Source organism: Protopterus annectens, chromosome 1.part0 (genome assembly GCF_019279795.1).
Source record: "Protopterus annectens isolate FY-2018-M chromosome 1.part0, PAN1.0, whole genome shotgun sequence".
NCBI classification, from domain to species: domain Eukaryota; kingdom Metazoa; phylum Chordata; order Ceratodontiformes; family Protopteridae; genus Protopterus; species Protopterus annectens.
The window spans coordinates 1173059711-1173079652 of record NC_056725.1 but is presented as its reverse complement, the minus strand read 5'-3'; the positions used below and the strand labels follow the sequence as shown (position 1 = coordinate 1173079652).

Here is a 19942-nt window from a genome sequence, read left to right as displayed (position 1 = left end):
CAGTTGTCCCTGAAGGAAGGGCAGACTGAAATGCTTGCAACGCTAAAAGCACTGCTCTCATTTCTACGACATTGATATGCAAATTGGCCTCTTGTGGGGACCAAGTGCCTTGGACAGTCTTTCCCAGAAAATGCCCCCATATCTGGGAAGTGTCCGTGGTCACTATGGCCTTGGGCTGAGAGGGGGAAAAGGGAGGACTCCATACATTTTCTTCTGGCTTCATTCACCAAGATAAATCCTTTTTGCAGCAATTTGTTATCAAGACATGGGGTGCATTAGAAGTGACCATTGTAATGCCAAAAGCCATTGAAACAGCCTGATGTGATATCTCACTAGGGGAACTAATGCTATTGTTGCTGCCATGATCAGAGAACTTGTAGTACCAGACAAGCAGAAACTTCGTCTTGGGAGAGGATCATTTGTAGTCATGATCTTAGCTTTAACAACCTGTGATGAGGAATGGAGGCAACACAGGACTGTATTTGGACTTGCTCTGATAAATTCCAGATCCTGCGTGGAATACAGTTGTGATTTTCCTTTGTTGAGTAAAATGCCTAATGTTTCAGCAAGATGTAGAACTCTGTGGTACAAAGCAGTAGATGCCTGGAGGGGGCGATGAGGAGCCAGTCGTCCAGATATGGAAACACCCAGAATCCTTGTAGTCTTAAATGAGCTGCTACGACTGCCATGCATTTGGTGAACACCTTGGAGCTGTGGAAAGGCCAAAGGGCAGTGCTCAAAACTGGTAATGACTGGCTCCTAGCTGGAAGCGGAGATATCTTCTCTATCTCTTGTCCATCTTTATGTGGTAATATGTATCCTGAAGATATACAGAGCACATCCAATCATCCTTCTCTAAGAAGGGAAGGATAGACTGAACTGTGGCCATCCAGAATTTTGTCTGTTGCACCAATTTGTTCACTCGGCTGAGATCCAAGATTGGCCTCCAGTCCCCTGTCTCTTTTGGCACTAAAGAATCTTGAGTAGAACATGGATCCTATCTAGTCTAGTGGGACTGGTTGGATAACATTTTTGAAGAAGCTTTTGAAGTTCTAGTGCTGATAGATCCCTATGACTGGGTGAAACATTGGGGATTCATGTTTAGGGAAAAGAGTGAAGGGAATGCAGTAACCCCTGTTAATTATTGTCTGCACACTGGAATATGATGTTATTGTAAGCCAGGCTGAGTGGTGCAGAGAAAATCTTCCCCCGACTGCTTCGAGAGGTAAGCAATTGGACCTCTGCTCAGGGGCGCTGGTAGGGTTGTCCAAAGAAAGAATCTCTGGAACCCTGATTGTGCGGACCTCCTGTGCCACAGGAGGGGCGTCTTCCAGAAGAGTTCTTCCCTCTGCTCCGGGAGGAATACTTGCCATGTGTCCTCCGAAAAGGCCCTTGAGTCTTCTTGAATCCATTCCTCTAATTCTAGGAGTAAGGTCTTTGTGGAGTGGAAAAATGCACACCCAGAGCAGAAAGATTCTTCCCATCCTTTTCACACCTGGTTAATGTGTCTAACTTTTGGACCAAACAATGACGTAGCATCAACAGGTGCATTGACAAAGAAAGACTTGAAGGGGTCTGCAAAATCACACAAGGCAACGCCTGTACCCACTGATCTAGACGTCCCTTCAGCTGTATGTGCAATATGCCGCTGCATAGATGAACTCCAGGGTGGCAAGCTGAGAGGCAACCTTATTTCGAATCTCGTCAGACACTACTCCTGAAAGAGTGTCTGAAAGCTCTGTTACCAGATCCCTTTGGAGTCTAGTAAAGTATGTCAAGAAGTTCAAGGACTGAATAGCAAAGGTTGATGAAGCAAAGACCCCCTTCCAGAATATGTCCATTTTCTGGGACTCTCGGTTTGGAGGATGGACAGTTGAACTCTCTTCGGCAAGTTCCTTTTTGGTGGCCACTGCCACCACCACGGCATCCACTGCTAGACCCTTAGAATCTTGTCTGGTCTCCAGGGAATTGGATCTATGGTGTCGGGAGCCTCCCATGCACGCTGAATGATCAACTTGTTTAGATCTACAGCAGGTGGGGTCACCCAAGTAGATGGACAGGCAAGAAAACAGATTACTCACAAGATGGGTTTGAAGACTTCCAGTCACCCCTCTGTTTTAATATTTCCAGGATGTCTCCAAAGGAGACATCTTCAGGGGGTGACCATGGGGACCCTTCCCCCTCATCGTAATCTGTATCCTCAATGACTAATTCTTCTGGAGAATCCAGGCGCTTCCTCTTGTACAATCTCGTATGAGGTGGCTCCTCAGAGGAAAGCTCTGAGGAGGACTCTGAAGAAGAGGGACCCTGAACTAGGGTATCTTGCTGCTCTTGTGCCTGCTGTCCAGACATAGCAGATTGTGGCAGCTGCGAACCAGAGGGAACACAAACATGGCACTCCGGACAGGGATGGAATCAACTGGGAGCCTGCTGAGTCTAAAGCTCTCGCCATAATCTGGAAGGCAGGCCCACCCAAAGAGGGATGGGAGCCTGGAACCGAGAAAGGCAATCTCGGAACTGGGGTCATACACAGCTCCGATGAGCCACCCACCAGAGTAGAAGCAGACAAAGAATTCAATCACACGAACAAGGACTTAAAAGATAGTAAGAATAAAAGTATAAAGTGTTTTGAACAGTATAATTAGAGAAATAAGAAAAACATTTTTAAGATTTTAAGCACTTAGCTGAGAGCAACGGCGGACGTGTCCACTTTTCTGTGTGCAAAGGAGATCTGAGGTAATGGAAACAGAAGCAGTATGGGTAGAGCCTTAGCTCAAGAGTTTTTGGCTGGTGCAAACTTTGTACAACGGTCAAGACAGTTCTGAGGGATTGGAACCGAATTCATCAGTCAAGAATGAATGAAGATTGACATCAGATATACTTTTCAAATCAGAGCTTAAAGTTCAGAAAGTCTAGCAGCTGACAATGGGGTGGGGGTGAAAGTTCTGAGCTGTAGTTCCTGGAGCACAGGGTTTTATTCCATCAGCCCTCATTTGCCTACTGTATGGCCTCGAGCAAGTCACGTAACCAGACATTACATTGGGACACTTGGGAATTTGGGTTAAGCTACTCTAGGGTCCCCTGGACTGCAAGAATAGTATCTACCTCTAAAAAACTGTTCTGACTAACGTAATTGTCACTTACAAGTTTACTTAATATGGATGGACACTCATTCTAACTCCAGATCATTTAAGATGTTCAGTCTTTGGATTTCACTAAACAGACTTTTAATTTTACACAGGTTAGCTATTCAAAGCATTCTTCATAGAGGCGCACCATTTATCTAAATTATTTTATGCATTTGTTTGCCAACTGGCTAGGTGGCTTGGTTGAGGGACCTTTTTCATCCATGACCATGGCCCACAAGGCAAAAGTTTAACAAACATTCAAGGTACATCGGCGGGAAAAAAAACAAATACCTTAGCTTTTATACCTACTGTTGAAATGCGGTTACAATATTTGACTAAATGTTAAACATTTCAGAAATATTTATACATAAAATACATGGCATGGCTACACAAAATCTCAAAGTTTGACTGCAAACCAATTGGCAGGTTTAGTACTAAACAGCAACAAGAACAAGGCAGATGATGCATTGCTAAGTAGTTAACACCTAGTCATGATCTTGAAAACACCTACACTTGGAAACAGTTGTTCATGTAGCTGTTATATCAACTGTTTTCTGTATTCAAGAAAAGCTAAGCAGCATCATATTTTAGAAGGTTAAGTTACTACAGATGACCAGGGCAACCTCTAAAAATTTTTTTCAGCAACAACAATTTTAAGGGTGGTTTAAACAGGGAAACTATTCCTGATTACTGGCTCATTCCCATATCAAATCCCTATGCATTTTCCAAGGTAGCTACCTGGCATTATAGTTCTTCCAAGATATTCTCCTCCTCCCTTGATTCTATTTCATCCATCAATCCCAATGACTTGACCTCCTTTTGGTGGCTCTTCATGCCTCCATTTTCTGGATATAGCTTTATAACGACCACCATCACAAGACATGCTCTTGGAACTTCCAGTTTGTTACATATGGTTGCACTGACATACCCTAATTATATTAATTGCTTTGTTATCTGCACTTAGCCCAGACATTATCTGCTCTACTTCATCCTTAAACTTTGCCAGTTTTGAAAATGAGTGAAATAAATACTCCCAAGCCCCAGTACTCCATCTTTATATCTACAGTATGCACCCATTATCAATCTTGGTGTTGTACAGAAATGTTTGTGGAAACATATCCATGCAAATATTCTGAAATGAGATAACTTTGTAATATACTTTGGCATTAAAAAAGAAGTTATAACTTACCATAAGATTCCATCTGTGTTGTCATTCTTCACTTATCCTTGACTGTGGATTTGGTTCCATATATCGGAACTGACTTGGCCGTTATTCCAGCTTGTGCCCTCCAAAACTCTCAAGCTAAGCATTACCCATAATGCTCCTTGCAGGATTACCTCAGATCTAGTGTGCATATAATAGTTAGAGACAGGAAGTAACAGACCAGAGACCATAATTGTATTCCTAAAAGGGAAAGCCAATCTTTTGGGAAAGATACGTTCCACCAAGAAACGGAAGGGCAAGGGAGGGTTTGGATGTCAAGGATAAGTGAAGATTGACAACACAGATGGAATGTTATGGTAAGACAAATTCCTTACCTGATGATGTCAACATTCACTTTATCCTTGACTGTGCGACAAAGTCCCCATCTACCTAAATCCTGGGATGTCTCAAAGAAGAATATTTCTGAGCACTATCGAGCCAAATGACGCTCTTCCCCTAGAGACCAGATCCACCTTGTAATGAGTAACAAAGGTATGAGGAGATGCCCAGGTAGCCGCTGCACAAATATCAACAGAAGCTCTGGAATAAAAAACTGCAGAAGCGACTACTTCCCTTGTTGAATGTGCTTTAACAGGTTCCGTTGTTGCACTTTCTTTTTATTATAAACAAAAGTTATACAGTCTTTAAGCCATTTAGACAGAGTAACATTAGAAACAGGTTTTCCCATAGTAGCAGAAGAGAAAGAAACAACTGGTCCGATTTTCTGATTTCCTTTGTTCTGTGAAGGTAAAAATGCAATTTTCTATGCACATCTAGTAAATGTAAACAATATTCACCCTTGTTTGAAACGTTGGGGTAGAAAACTGGAAGCTAAATAGTCTGGTTGATATTGGTTTTGGACACTATCTTTGGTAGAAAAGAAGGATTTGTGCGCAAAGAAACCCTGTCTTTATGGAAAGTAAGGTATGAAGGTTTGCAAGATGAGGCTTGTAGCTCAGGGGTCCTCCTTGCAGAAGTAATGGGCATCAGAAATGTTTTCCAGGATAAAAACTTCAGATCACAAGTTGCAGAAGGTTAAAAGGGGAACTAATTACAGACTGAAGTACGAAATTCAAGTCCCAAGGTGCAGAAGGGTCTTTGTATGGGGGGTTGAGCATCAGAGTTCCTTTTAGAAAGGCTTTACAAAGTTTGTGGGACATTAACGTTGCATCATTCAACCCATTATGAAAATTTGAGACTGCAACTAGATGCACTCATATGGTCGAGGCAGATGTTTCTGCTTCAAAAAGCAATGTTAAAAACTCCAAGACCTTATCGAATGGAGCTGAAAATGGATCGAGATTAGTCTCCGAAGCCCATTTTGAAAATTTTTGCCACTTGCTGAAGTACAACCTTTTAGTCGAAGGTTTGTGGGAGGCTAGAACAATTCTTTGAACTGGGGAAGTGAGAGTAGAATGCTTGGCAATCATTGGAACTGGAGAAGCCATGCAGTGAGCTTGAGATTTGGATGAATTAGTCCGTTTGGATGGGACAAAAGGTCTGGATCTGGGTCCAGTGTCCAAGGTTTCCAAATTAGATGAGGCCAAAGAAAGGGAAACCACACCTGACAAGGCCAGAATGGGGCAATGAGAATTATTCTTTTCTTTGACCTGTTGGCTTTCTTGAGAAACTGGTATATGACAGGAATCGGGGGAAAGGCATACAATAGACCAGGGTCCAATTGTGAAGGACAGCATCTCTCAGTGACTGCCCCAGAGGGGGGAATTGAGGCAAAGCAGCTGCTTAACTTGTTGTTTTGGGGATGCAAAGAGATCACAGCAGGGCTGGCCCCAGTGGCGGAAGATCTTTTCCGTTACCAATGGATTGACAGACCACTTGTGAGGCATTAGGATGGTCCTGCTCAATTTGTCTGCAATCATTTTAGAGCTCCCCGGAATATGCACTGCAGTTAGAAAGCAGTCAGATGAAACTGCCCAATGCCATACTCTGAGTGCTTCTTGACAAAGAGGGTAAGAGCTGGTTCCCTCTTGCTTGTTGATGTACCAGAATGCGGACATGTCTGTTTGAATCACAACCATTCACAACCATTCCAGAGGGGAGGGTTTCTTGGAATGCCTGCAATGCTAAGAGCACTGCCCTCATCTCTAGAACACTGATGTGCAAATTGGCCTCTAGCGGAGACCAAGTGCCTTGGATTGTCTTTCCCAAATAATGCCCCCCACCCTATCTGGGACACATGCATGGTCAATATGGCTTGGGATTGAAGAGGGACAAAGGATTTGCCTGTCAAAATTTCATTGGAGTGACGCCACCAGCTCAGGTCTCTCTTGCATAAGCTGGTGATCAATACCAGATGGGACACTGGCTGATTCAGTAATGACCATTGGGATGCCAACAGCAACTGAAGAATCCGCATGTGATATCTTGCAAGGGGAATTATAGTAAAGGAGGCTGACACTGACCATAGAGTTTGTACCAACAGCCTTACAGTCACCTTTTTGCTGTAAATCTGACTGACTTGCGATCTTATTCTTTGAAGTCTTTCTGGGGGAAGAGATGATATGCTGGTGTTTGTGTTTAGCACTGCTCCTATGAATTCTAATTGGTGTATTGTCTCTAGATGGGATTTTTCATAGTTTATAGTGATCCCCAGTGAGGAACAGGTTTGAAGAATGTAGTTTTTGCTTGTAAGAGTAGATGCCTGGTGGAAGCGGTGAGGAGCCAGTCTAGGTGTGGAAACAGATGGAATCCTTGCAGTCTGAAGTGGTCTATTACCACTGCCATGGATTTGGTGAACACCCTTGGAGGCTGTGGTGAGACCAAAGGGCAAGGCTCTGAACGGATGACTGGCTCCAATCCAGAAGCGCAGAAATCTTCTGGCTCATTTGTCCATTTTTATGTGATAATATACATCCTGAAGATCTATTGAGCACATCCAATCACCTTTTCCAAAGAACGAAGTACAGACTGAACCGTGACTATCCGGAATTTGGTTTGCTGAACTGATTTGTTCAACTGGCTGAGATCCAAAACTGGTCTCCAGTCCCCTGTTATCTTTGGTACTACAAAGAACCTTGAGTAAACTCCGGATCCTATCTAGTCTGATGGGACTGCTTGGATGACTCTTTTTGTCTAGCAGTTTTGGAATTTCTAAGACTGCTGCATCCCTGTGACTGGGTGATACGCCTGGGATTCTCTTCAATTTTCTTGGTTCTTCTGAGAAAGAGATATTGTAACCTCTGGTTACAATCCTCTGCACCTAATTTCCTGTTGTTATATTCAGACAGGCGGGTACGTGCAGGGATAATTGTTCCCAGACTGCCTCCAGAGGATGGCAATCGGGCCTCCATTCAGGAGCGCTGATAAGAGTTACCAGGGAAAGAATACCTGGAACCCTGATTTTACGGGCCAACTCTGCCTAGTGCATGATGTCTTCCATTGTTACTCACTCCTCTGCCCCAGGGTCGTTGCCATGCGAATTGTGGAAAGGTCCTAGGGACCATAGCTTCCCACTTCTATGGTTACTGGAGTAAGACCATTGAGGAGTGGAAAAGCGTACACCCACGGCAGAAAGGGTCTTTCCTTCTTTCTCACATCTGGCAATGGTGTCTTTAACCTTGGGGCCAAAAAGGGATGTTCCATCAAATGGGGCGTTGAAAGAAAACTTAAATGGCTCCGCAAATTCATAAAAGTACATCCTGGCATGTTTCCCAATGGCTACTCCCGAACATGCTACCCTTGGTTGTCCCTTTGGCTGCGTGCACAATAAGCCTCATGGACGAGGTGCAAACAGAACCAAGGGTTGCCAGCTGAGAAGTTACCTTTTCTTTAACCCCTTCAGCTGCTGCTCCTGTCAGAGTATCTGATATTTTATCAGATCTCTTGCAGTCTCGTGAAATGTGCCATGTAATTCAAGGACCTTAGTGCGAAGGTCGAAGCATATATCTACCCATCATCCTAGACTCTTTATTAGAAGGATGGATAGTAGGTCTTTCATTATCAAGTTCCTTTTTAGTGGCTGCCGCTACCACCATGGCATCTACTGGTATTCCTTTCGCCCAATGCTGCAGATTCCTAGGAGCTGACAAAATATGGTCTGGTTTCTTTGGCATTGGCTCGGTAGAATCAGCTGTCTTCCAAGCCAGCTTTGCAATCTATTAAATCAGATTATCAGTGGGCTGAGAGATCCAGGAGGTAGAAAGTCAGGCACGGAAAGCCTTTATGTATACCGATTCTTCTGAGGAAGGCTGAAGTCCAGCCAACCCACTGTTTCAGAATCTCTAGAATGTCTCCAAAGGAGACATCTTCCAGGGGTGACATTGGGGAGCCTTCCCCTTCATTAAAATTGGTAGCTTCAGTGAAAGACTCAAGGGGAGTCTAAGTGCTTCCTCTTCAGGGGTACCTCTTTGGTGGGATGGGCCGGATAGATATTTGAAGGGGACACTACCACTACAGTTGGATCCCGAGGCTTCTGTGCCCACTGTCCCATGGTACAGGCTGGAGGAAGCTCCGGGTGAGAGAAAAGGTAGGGCTGTTGGTCCAACGAAAGTGGTGTAGACTGTATGCCCACAGTGGACAAGGCCCCACAGTCAAGGATAAAGTGAAGACTGACAATGTCAGATAAAGTTATGTCTTACCATAACGTTCCATCTGTGTTGTCGACAATACCAATGATGGTATGCCCATGAAAACACTACTTGTGTTAAGAAACAAAAGAGGTAATAGAGGAGCTAGGTAGAAGAAAAAGGGAAAGAAAATCACTAAAAAAGGAGATTAAATAGAAATCTTACATACAAAAAAGAATTAGCTTGCTTGAGAGCTGTTTTGATAGATGCGTCCGGCACTGAAAGCAGCAAATAAGATTTGAGGTAATACTGCGAGAAGCATTATGGGTAAAGCTTAACTCGAGAGTTTTGGAGAGCGTTACCTGGAATAATGACCAAGTCGGTTCCAATATACGGAACCGAACCCACAGTCACAGATAAAGTGAAGATTTGACAACATCAGATCATATGTTATCCAGATTATTCATCTATTTCATCTCCCAAAAACTGCTTCCCATTCTCTCTGCAACTTAACTCCTCCAAATACCTCTCACCTTCCATTGTTCATAAGTTTTAGACAACCCCAAAAATAATGGAGTGGGGGATAAAGGCCCCACAATAAAGACAATGTACATCACTTTTTGTTTTGCATCAACCTGCATTTTTTGAATACACTCTTATCTTTGGCATTTTTGACTAATTTACCAGGGAATAAATATATATATATATATATATATATATATATATATATATATATATATATATATATATATACTTCATATACATTCTCTAATTCTGTCAGAAATGACAAGCATGAAAACAGAAATGTTACGGTAAATGACAACTTAGCTGTCATGAAAAACACATTCAAATTACAAATGGTGCTGTAATAAGAAGGGCTAAAGATGATGGGACTCGATGCCTTCCTGATACAATGATGCATGTCAGAGACACCAGCATGAGAATGATGCTAACCCCCATGTCAACAGGGTGCATTACTGCTGGAAATAAAAAGGCACAGAAAATGACTGCCAGCATACTCCACCTAAATAAATTATTAGTTCTCATGATCCCGCTCCATTTAAGAAAAGTTCAATGGAATAACCTACTGCAGTATAAATATGACTGCATTAGAGATGCTGGTAAGCCAGGACTACTATATTCAGCCTTCTAAATGATGCCTGTCTTACTAAGGCACCTTTAGTAATCAGTCTGTAATGGCCAATTTATACTTTGTAAACACTGTACACAATTATTTTAACTACACAGTTATTATAATGTCCTATTTACTTATTATACTATATAATTTACTCTTACTGTTTGTATAATGTACTCTTGGTATTACCATAATGTAGGTTATGTGTAACTGCCTTGAGGCCTAGTTAGTGGCTGAGATGGGTCTTGAACCAGTCCACCCACCTAATTATCAAATAAATACAGACACACAGCCAGTGAATAAATACAGTTCAAATGATTTACTGCTACAAGAATCCTTCAGACAGATCACTTTTAATTATGAATCCGAGAGGACACTCACTGATATAGATTGCACAGGCAGGTTTCATTACTCAGAAGAGATTTCACAAGCTGGTTAATCAGCTAAAGGTGATCAATGAAATTAAAATCCCTTTTAATAGTTAACAATGACGGTCCAGTTAGGTGAATCCATGCAGGTTTTTACAAAGGTTGTAAGTTAATAACATGACCTGTCACTTGCTATTTATTTTTGTTTAATCTTATGTTTGAACTCTGTTTTCCATTGGAAAATAAGCTGCCCTTGGTAAGCCCAGTGGGATGTCGGATTAATGTGAATTCATTGACCGACTAAACACAAGGTCATACTACTTTTAACCAAGGCAATAAGACCATCTAACCACTGTATAGCTCAAACTCTGCCATTTAATTTGATGTCCTACCTTCTACTCTACATACTTTTATATCAAAGCCACTTCCTCAATAAGGGCTAGGCATTAGTACTCATTTATCAGGTTAGTGGGCTGGTCTATTGACCATCTTCAGCCACAACCCCAGCTCAAAGAGCAAGTAGAGACAGTTAAAAGGAAGAATGCAAACTATAAACAAACTATACACTGATACAATGCATGGCATGCTGAAGAAAAAACATCATGGCAGCAGAACATACATTACAGAGTTACAATATGCTAAAATAATAAAAAGAAATATGGCACTATGTACAATTTATGCAATAAAAGTGCAAATTACAATTCATATGCAGACAATCAAAATGAAATGTAATATACTGGACAATAAGGACTGACTACTTAACCATTATCATGAAAACAAGTATATATGGGTTCTTTATGTCAGTGTGTGTTTATGCTAACTAGCTAATAAGACAGACAACACAACTAATGAAGAGGCATACTGATTTAGATCAAGCTGTTGCATGTCAGGTAAAATCCTTTTCTGATAGAGTGAATTATTACAATTGGGAAACTTATTTCTTTGCACCCTTCATCTGCATTTAAGTACTCAAAAGGCTTGAATTAAATTAACACACCAGATAGTTATGATTACAGATGCTTGCCACTAGTAAATAACCTGCCTTATTCAAGTATAGATACATTCTCATTCCCCAGTTTATGGATTACTACATGGCACAACGTGTATGTCTAAACAGAAAAAAAGATATAAAAGCACCACAGTTCAGCATATTCTTTTTTGCGTTAACATTCAGAGCATTCGGAGACAGAAAACAATCTCTTTGTACTGAAAAAGTTAAGGCTATAATACTAACTATAGTGATACCTGAAGATCTACTATTCTAAATACAGAGAGATTCCCAGCAAATGCAGTAGCATGTAACATGGCATTTTGACTTCCAACTGGGAAGCGCTACATATTTTAATCAGTACGTCATGAAAATAGTTCTGAATAACAAAGTACATTACCTTTAATGATTGAACACGGTCTAAGCCAAAATATGAATCAGATCTTAGACATACAATATACTGATGAATTCCAGGTCTACGTGGTGCTGGGAATTTCAGTTCAACCTATACCAAAAACAAGCATATCTGTCATTTACAGCATGAACTTAGATTCATTCCTCGACACTGGATGGTTACTTTAATTGGTCAACTGTTGTCTGCAAATTGTAGCTGGTATGCTTACATTTTACTCCAAAACACAACAGGACATTTTTGATCACATAACACACATATCTTTAAGCCACAAGACTCAGATGAAAGCATTTACTCTAACATCCCAATAAGCATACTCCTCCCACTACAATATCTGCTGGAGTCCAAAGAATTCAAAAGTAGCAGTACATTGAGGTAAAATAGAAGCCTTCATTAAGCTAAACTCAGGGAGTTTAGCCTGCCTCTGTGGCATTCAGGGATGGTGCCCTGACTGACCCAAGCAACTGGGGTTCAGTTATGAGCCCAAGCCCTGGAGGAGCCATGAAGGAGGGAAGGAGCATGGTCCAATCACCCCCCCCCCCCCATGGGGAGGGTGTGGTGTGCATGCACTCAGAGGCACACAGGGTGGTGCAGTCTCCCTGGCTGAGAATTGAGAGAGCATTGCTCATCCTGCAAGTGGAAAGGCAGGGCTGCTTGAAGGGAACAACCCCCTTGCAGCAGTGAGGACAATCTTGCCATCATCCCATTGCCTGTCCCCTCCTTAGCACTTCTCTAACTGCGAGCATCATTATCACAGGCAGAAAATGGAAAAACTTTGATACACACCAATGGTTGTCTGGATAATGATCCCTTATGGTCAGCTCCTCCCCAGTGAAGGGAATGAATTGGTTGATAGGCTGAGATAGGGTCCAACGGCAGGCAGCATGAGCAAAAAAAACAGACGTTGAACATCGGGAGGTTTTTCAAACTCAACATATCGTCTAAGATGAGAATTTTGCAGTGTTTAAGTATGCCTTGGAAACCAGGACTAGACTGCTAGTAGTAGCAATAATAGATTGTAAAATACAGCACATTGGTCATGTGTCTAATTAAAAATGCTGGTGTTATACTTGGTAACAAAAAGTTGAACACATTATATTCATTGCCAAACAGTCTTTTGTAATTTCAGCATTCAAACAATTTGGATTTACAAAGACTGCCTACCTCTTCTCTATCTTTAAGAGTACAGATATGGTATGGCATCGCTACTAGTTTCTGATCCTTCTTGTCTGCGATATATATCCACCACCACTCCTGTTTTTCCTGTAAATTTGTCAAAAATATGAACATATTATAGCATTAAATTACATGTTTACTAGAGACAGCATTTTTGTCATACTCTCTTGAATAAAGGAAAAAGTAGCTGTGAGAATTGTTCACAGTATATGTACACTCATCACTTATTAAGTATGGCACTATTCAAAGCTTGTGCTGTTGTATGTTGCTGCTATATCACCAAACCTATACTTGCCTGAGCCACAGTATAGGCTAACAGGAGTGCATATTAAAAGCAGATGTACGTCAAACAAAATAAAATGCAGAATTTTCATTCAAGTGCTGAAGAAGGAAATAAAAGGTAAGACTCAGAAACATGCACTACAAATGCTCGTCAGTTACCTGCCCCAGTGAAACTCAGAGGTACTGCACAGATGTGAAGCAGATGGAAAATACTACAGATTAGGAGCGAGACCAAATCTGCATTATTCTAAACACAGTCCCAACATGTATGATTGATAGACATAAAAACAAGATAATCAAGGCCATCCTCTGATTCACAGCACAACAGATGGAGAAACAGCTATGCACTTACCATATAGCTAAGCTGAGATTTATTTTTCTTGCCCTCCCGGGATGGCACATTTCAAAATATTCTCCAGCATCCATGGCTCTCACCAGCACAAGTTATCAAGTCATAACTTAACATGCCATACTAGGATGGCATATTCAACTATGCATTTTTTCACCTTGATCCCAAGTCAGGAAACACAAAAGAGCTGAAAATAATAGACTTGCTCAACTTATGGAAGATTCAACATGCAGATGATGGATGGAAAGATTACCCAGAAGCAGGCAAACAAGCAGCAGGGTGGCAAAAAGCCATTGAAGAAGGAATCCCTGCAGACCAACTGACATGGTGAGTATGTGTTATATCCAACTTCAGGGCATTCTGTAGCTGATAAATGTTAGAAAGTACACCAGGCAAAATATAAATAAATAAATATCGCTTGGGGGTACAGCCAGCAAAATGTCAAGAGGTAAGAGCTTATAAAGCAGAGTCTTGAAGCCCTGAGGTGCCAAAGAAGGCTAAACTCATGGAATCACAATCAAAGCATACCTGGTGAATGTGTGAACCAGCAATCATGTAAGCCAGACAGTAATGTCCAAAATAGAGACACTTTGAAGTACTAGAAGCCACAAGGACATCTGAAGGACACTTGGTAGAACAGGGAAAGCAGTCCATACCATACGTCACCAACAAATGCATCTCCAAAATCCTGCAGAGGCAACCAGGACTTACCTGTGCCATTCTTCACTTTCTGGATATATATTTTAAAGCACCTCAAGATGCCCTGGAAGGGAAGTGTTGAAAGTTGTACAAGACTCTCAAGCTCACTGTCACTATAAATTGGGGAGTTGAGAGAGCTAATCCTCAAAACAAAAAAGTCTGACTGACAAACAGAAGTGGGAGCCTATACTGCAACAGTAATCCACTTATTTGACCATCTATTCCTATTCCATGTATACTCAACAACTGTACTACGCTGATCATATGGTCCAGTACTGCAGTATAATTCCTTATAAATGGGAAGAGAAGTAGAATGCAGTTTGGTACTCTATGGAAGCTTGATCAAGATCCGGAAGGAGAGTACAGCATACCCTGTGATAAAACGTGCTCTTCTTCTAGGTTGTATATCAAATTTGTAATTTTCTTAGCACAGACTCTGGTAATGGTGACTGCTTTGCTAATGATATCAGATGATATTTTTGAATATAACTGTAGTAGCAGCTGCTATAGTAGAATATGCTTTTTTGTCTTCCTGGTATTTTGCCATGGTAGTAACAAAAAGCAACACAGTTAGATAAGGGCTGTTTACAGAAAGGTCTGCCTTGCTTACCTGGCATAAAGGTAAGAAATAACTGATCAGTCTAAGCTTATGTTCTCTCAGTGTAATATCTAAATTACCTGTGTACATCCATCAAATGGAATGTTCTCTCTGTCTTGTTCTGAGGTCCAAAACAGAAAACTTGAAGCAGAATGGTCTGATTTAATGCCAACTTCAAAACCAACTATGGCATACAGGAGAAGTTGGTTCTAAGGTTTACCCTGTTTTGGAGAAAAACTGTAAATGGTTTCCTGCACACACACACACACACACACACACACACACAAAGGCTTGCAGAACAAATGTTCTGGCAGAGATAATGGTCATCAAGTGCAGTATATTCCAGGACAGAAATTTCAGAGCTATAAGAATAAACAAACTTCTAAAAAGGAAGAAAAATGAGAATATTCCACAAAAAAATGTTCAAGTTGCCTGTTGGGGTGGGGGGCAGGACAGACAACAGATCTCCTACATGGCCTCATATACATGAATCCTTTCAAGGAGTGCTCAACTGTTGAGGACGACTCAAAGAAAGGCATAATGCAATAGCTGATAATAAGCACTTTAACTGAAATGAAAGCTAAACCACTCCTAAAAAGCTCAGCTATGTGTTTTCGAATAATAGGAGCAGGGAGCAGTAGCTTTTGTCCAAATGAATGAACACCAAGAACAAACTTTACCTATAGGCAGACAGCATTCCTACTCTAAAATGCCCTCATGCAGAATATGTACCACTTATGAGAAGGGGTACCTGAAAGAAGCTAGGCCCAGATAATGTAAATGATGCAGCAAAATTGAGACTTCAGGTTTTAGTGTACTAGGAATCCTTTTGTTGTGTTCGTAGTGTGCAATAGTTAGGGCAGGAACTGTCTTTTAAACCAGCTACGGGAACCAAGATTATATTAGCTAAAACTGAGCTAACATGAGGCACTGCTTTTTCCATTCTTGTTTGCAGAAGTACAGAGTAAAAGAGTGAGGATGCATTTAAGTTCTAGGTCCACGGAAGAGAGTAGGCATTCACTGCTGAAGCTCTTCCGGAATGAGTCTGTGGTACAGAATCTCCTTAGTCGGCAATTTCTCCGTGAAGTGAAAAAAGCTGCTGGAGATCTACATCGCTGTACTAACTTTTAAAAGGCCTGCTTCTCCAGGTTTCAACCTGTTGGTTGGAGAAGGTCCTGTTGAAAAGGTAATGATTAGAAAGACAAGGCCATGTGAGAATTATAATCCAAAAATGCATGCCAGACAAATGCTCATACATTTTTAGTTCAAGTTTGCAGCAGGTGTGGCTATACACATGACAGGAAGCACTGTCCAGCATATAATCAATTTTGCAGAACCTGCACTAGAAAAAGACATTTTGTCAAGATATATACATGTAGAAAGTACACTTTTGTGTGAGCAACTCACTTAACAGTATAAGTCATACTAGGTTCACTGATGCAGCAGAATTCCTAACCAATTCGAATTAGCTGCAAACGGATATCTGCCCAGACAGTTGGACTTCCAGAGTTCTGTAGATGTCTTAGCACAGGCCAACTCCTCCCCAGTGTGAGGATGGATACCTGCACCTCTGATAACAAATGAAGCTGTCCCAAACCATCTTCTGTTCTTCCTTGTTACTGAAGGAAGACGTGCTGTGAAGGAAATGCCATCCCCCAACTTAATTTTCTTTCTCTGTAAATTGTACAGAGAACCAGAAACAAAACTTTTGGTACTATATGTAGAGTCCCAGCTGAAGTTCCCCAGCACTTTACAGTGAGTGGGTTATGCAGACAGTGTGTGTAGAGATGTTGCACCCTCTTTATCTTGCCCTCCCCATGTCCTCTTGTCAGCTCGGTCTTTTGCAGGACCCAGCCTCCTGCAGGAGGAAGGCTGACAAGAAGCCAGTACTTCAAAACTGATCTCATCCAAACATGATATGGTGAGTTGCTCATAAAACTGTGTTTTGCTCTTCATATTGATCAATGCTGCAGTAGAATTCCTGCCTAATGGGAATATTTCAAAGCAGGATCCATTCCTGGCAACTCTTTTTAGGAGGGGAAGGCACACAGGAAACTCCTACGAATAGCAGAAGACACTGCAAGACGGCTGTCTCTGCCCTGCTCTTGAATATCCAACTTACAGTGCTTGCAAAAAGATAAGAATGCAGGACCAAGTGGCTATTCCACAAATGTTCTGAGCCAAAACATGTTTAAAGGAGGATGCTCTTATGCAGTTTGGCTCCCAACTGAAAAGTTGGCATTGGAAATGCTGAGTGCAGATAAGCCAAAGGGACAACTCAAAAACACAGGAGAAATGTGAATCCTGATAATTGCTCATCTACATTAAACTTCTTTTGCAAAGGGGGGCAAGCCTCCCCTGCACCCTCCAATGTGGGAAACAAACCCCACATTACTCTCTGAACTTGTATATATACCAATTCTTAGAAACCATACCTGGAAGACAAGGGAATATTCCGAGAAATGGCATCTCAGACCTGTATATAGTACATCCATTCTTTCGGTCATTCAGTCTCCGTATTTAGAGACTTGCTCTAGCGGTTCCCCACATTTCTAACAGTTACCATGTGATTATCATAGCAATCTGTGAGTCTTTTAGAAATGGTCTTCTTTAATCATCAGTTTGGCCTATTTTTCTGGGATGAAAGCCATGGACAGTTGGTCTGTCTAAATATTTTAATCCTATCCAGCTAATACTCCTGCTGCCTCTGGATGTCAAAAAGATGCCAAATTCTCTCCCCTTTACTTTGTGGCTTGGAAAAGAAACTGGCAGTTGGACAGTATGATTCACAGTGAGCTTTGAAATTAATGACATGAAAGACGGATCAGTTCCAAGGCTCACCTTGTCTTTGTGAAGTATTATAAATGGCTAATTTCACATTCAGAAACTCTATGACCCAAACAACGGTCTCTAAAGCGGCTATTTTAATTGATAAATACTTCAATGGGACATAGGGTTCTTGCTCAAAAGCATTTAAGATCAGTTTTCCTGGATAAAGTGCACATTCCAAAGGAAGGAAGGGGGTAACCCCTCCTTGGAGGGTGAAGATGTGGTAGTCATTTCGGTTTTACTGACAGGTGATTTGCCAAGGATGGGATACAGTGAGGCCAGGCTGAGATGGCAACCGCATACATGTTAAAAGAGTAGGAAGTTCCCTTGTAAAAGGAGTTGACAAATGACAGGACTAGGTGTATTTCTGTTATGTATGGATCTTGACTTTTTATCATTTTGACCAAATCCTCAAACAGATGCATGAGGGGAATTTGTGTCAAATTATATGGGTGCCATACAGGTGGTCTGCAAATCACTTTATCCAATTGCAAGTGGTCAAAACAAAGTAATCAAACAACATTTGATCTAATGACATTCTTCAATTTATTTTACCAGTTATAAGCCTGATAATAAGGAAAGTACACAATTGTTGCTACAGCTGTTGGAGAACAGGAATACCCAACTTCTCCTTGTCCACTAGAATTGGAGAAAATTCTTTGGAATCCCCGTGAAAGGAAGGAAGGAGAGCTTAGAACTTGATCCTGCACTCTCAGGAGATGATGCTTAGGACCCACCTACCCAAAGTAATCTTTCAAAAACGTTCCTTAAAAAGACTTAAGCTGACCTCTAAACTGGGTGTAGGGAGGGAAAACTAAGATGGGAGCAGGAGTGGGGGTGGAGGAATGTGTAGAATGTGTTTACAGTTGAATCACCCTTGTTTGCATGGACTAGGGCTTGTCCTAGGGAACTTCCTCAACTTAACATTTTACTTGCTCTGCCACTACTGCTTTGTTGAAGGACCTTTTTACTTATAGCCTGCTGTACTCCAGACTGGTTTCTGTAAAAAAGACAGCAATCTGAAGGACAGGTCTGGCTATTTTGATATGGGAAAGCAAAACAGATTCTTGTCCAGAAAGGTGCTGAGCAGTTACTTCTTGACATTTTCTGGCACTAGCTGGATCCTTAACCATATCTCCCTTCCAGTTATGGACACAGATGCTGCTGCTCTGGAAGGTGCACCCATCTGCACTTAATCATATGCTTACCCACTTTCTGAACTGTGTGGGTCAGTCTGAAGATATGCATCTTCAGGATCTAGTACTTCACTGCTGCAAGAAATTCCCTGTCTGTTTTATATTTTGTCTCAATTATTTACCAAGACTCTATCAATTAATGGCCACAAAGGCAAGTGTTGCTGAGGTATGTACCTTTGCACCAAATCCTTTGAGGATTTTGCCCTTCTTATCACTGAGAGAGAGAAAAATTGTGGTTTGGCATCAACTTGGTCTCCTTGGCAGCATCCAAGCAGATGATGGCAGGGTGCATCACCATGTTTTTGTACATGCACTGGCAGGTTTGTTTCACTCACAACTGACCAGGATTCTTGGGTGCAGGAGGATAGGCTCCCAGTTCTAAGGAAGCCACCAGAGCACAGTCACTACACACCTTGAAAACTAGAAGAACCATCATAGTCTTTGGTCCCCCTAAATTTAATAAATTCTTCCATGATTCCCAATTAAACAAAAAACTGACCGTTTTGCCTCAGGAAATACCACCTGGAAGACAGCCTGACAAAATGGCTTTTTCATTGTAAAAAAGTATAACCAAACAAAGAAGACAACTGAAAGATGTAGGACAGTGTCACAGTGAAGTGGAAATACATCCGACAGTTGTAGGACAGGCTGCCTCCATGACCAACTGGAAAGGAAATTCATAAAACTGTTACGACCTTATTCTAAGTGTAGATGTTCAATTGTGGTTACTGTTTCAGTGATCACATTAGGGAATTTTAACACATGCTGATGTCAAATATCTGGCTAGACTAAGACCTGATCACCCTTCTCCTTCAGCTAAGCTAACACCATCTTCACCTTGGATATCCTCATGTAGCTGACATAAAAGCTGATGTCTACCTGCACCAGTTTCTGCACTTTCTTGCCCACCACTCTACCCTGAGGATAGAACAAGATAATTAAAACTTGCCAGTTGGCCCAGATGTCATGCTTTTCTAACCCAGAGGCCTTGTATACGGTCTGAAACTCATACCTTTCCTTAGGGACCTCAGCAACAAAGGATTAAAGTAGAA

General features: G+C 41.6%; 1 protein-coding gene across 1 annotated transcript in view; it reads right to left on the bottom strand.

Annotated features, from left to right (window-relative positions):
- The window catches only part of SEC63 (SEC63 homolog, protein translocation regulator), a 1535741-nt gene that overhangs the window by 55449 nt on the left and 1460350 nt on the right, over window positions 1–19942 (bottom strand). The window contains exons 25-26 of the mRNA XM_044065412.1: window positions 12926–13024; window positions 11750–11854 (exon numbers count right to left, since the gene is read on the bottom strand). Coding sequence (XP_043921347.1) covers window positions 11750–11854; window positions 12926–13024 — 204 coding nt within the window. The remainder of the gene's footprint in view (window positions 1–11749; window positions 11855–12925; window positions 13025–19942) is intronic.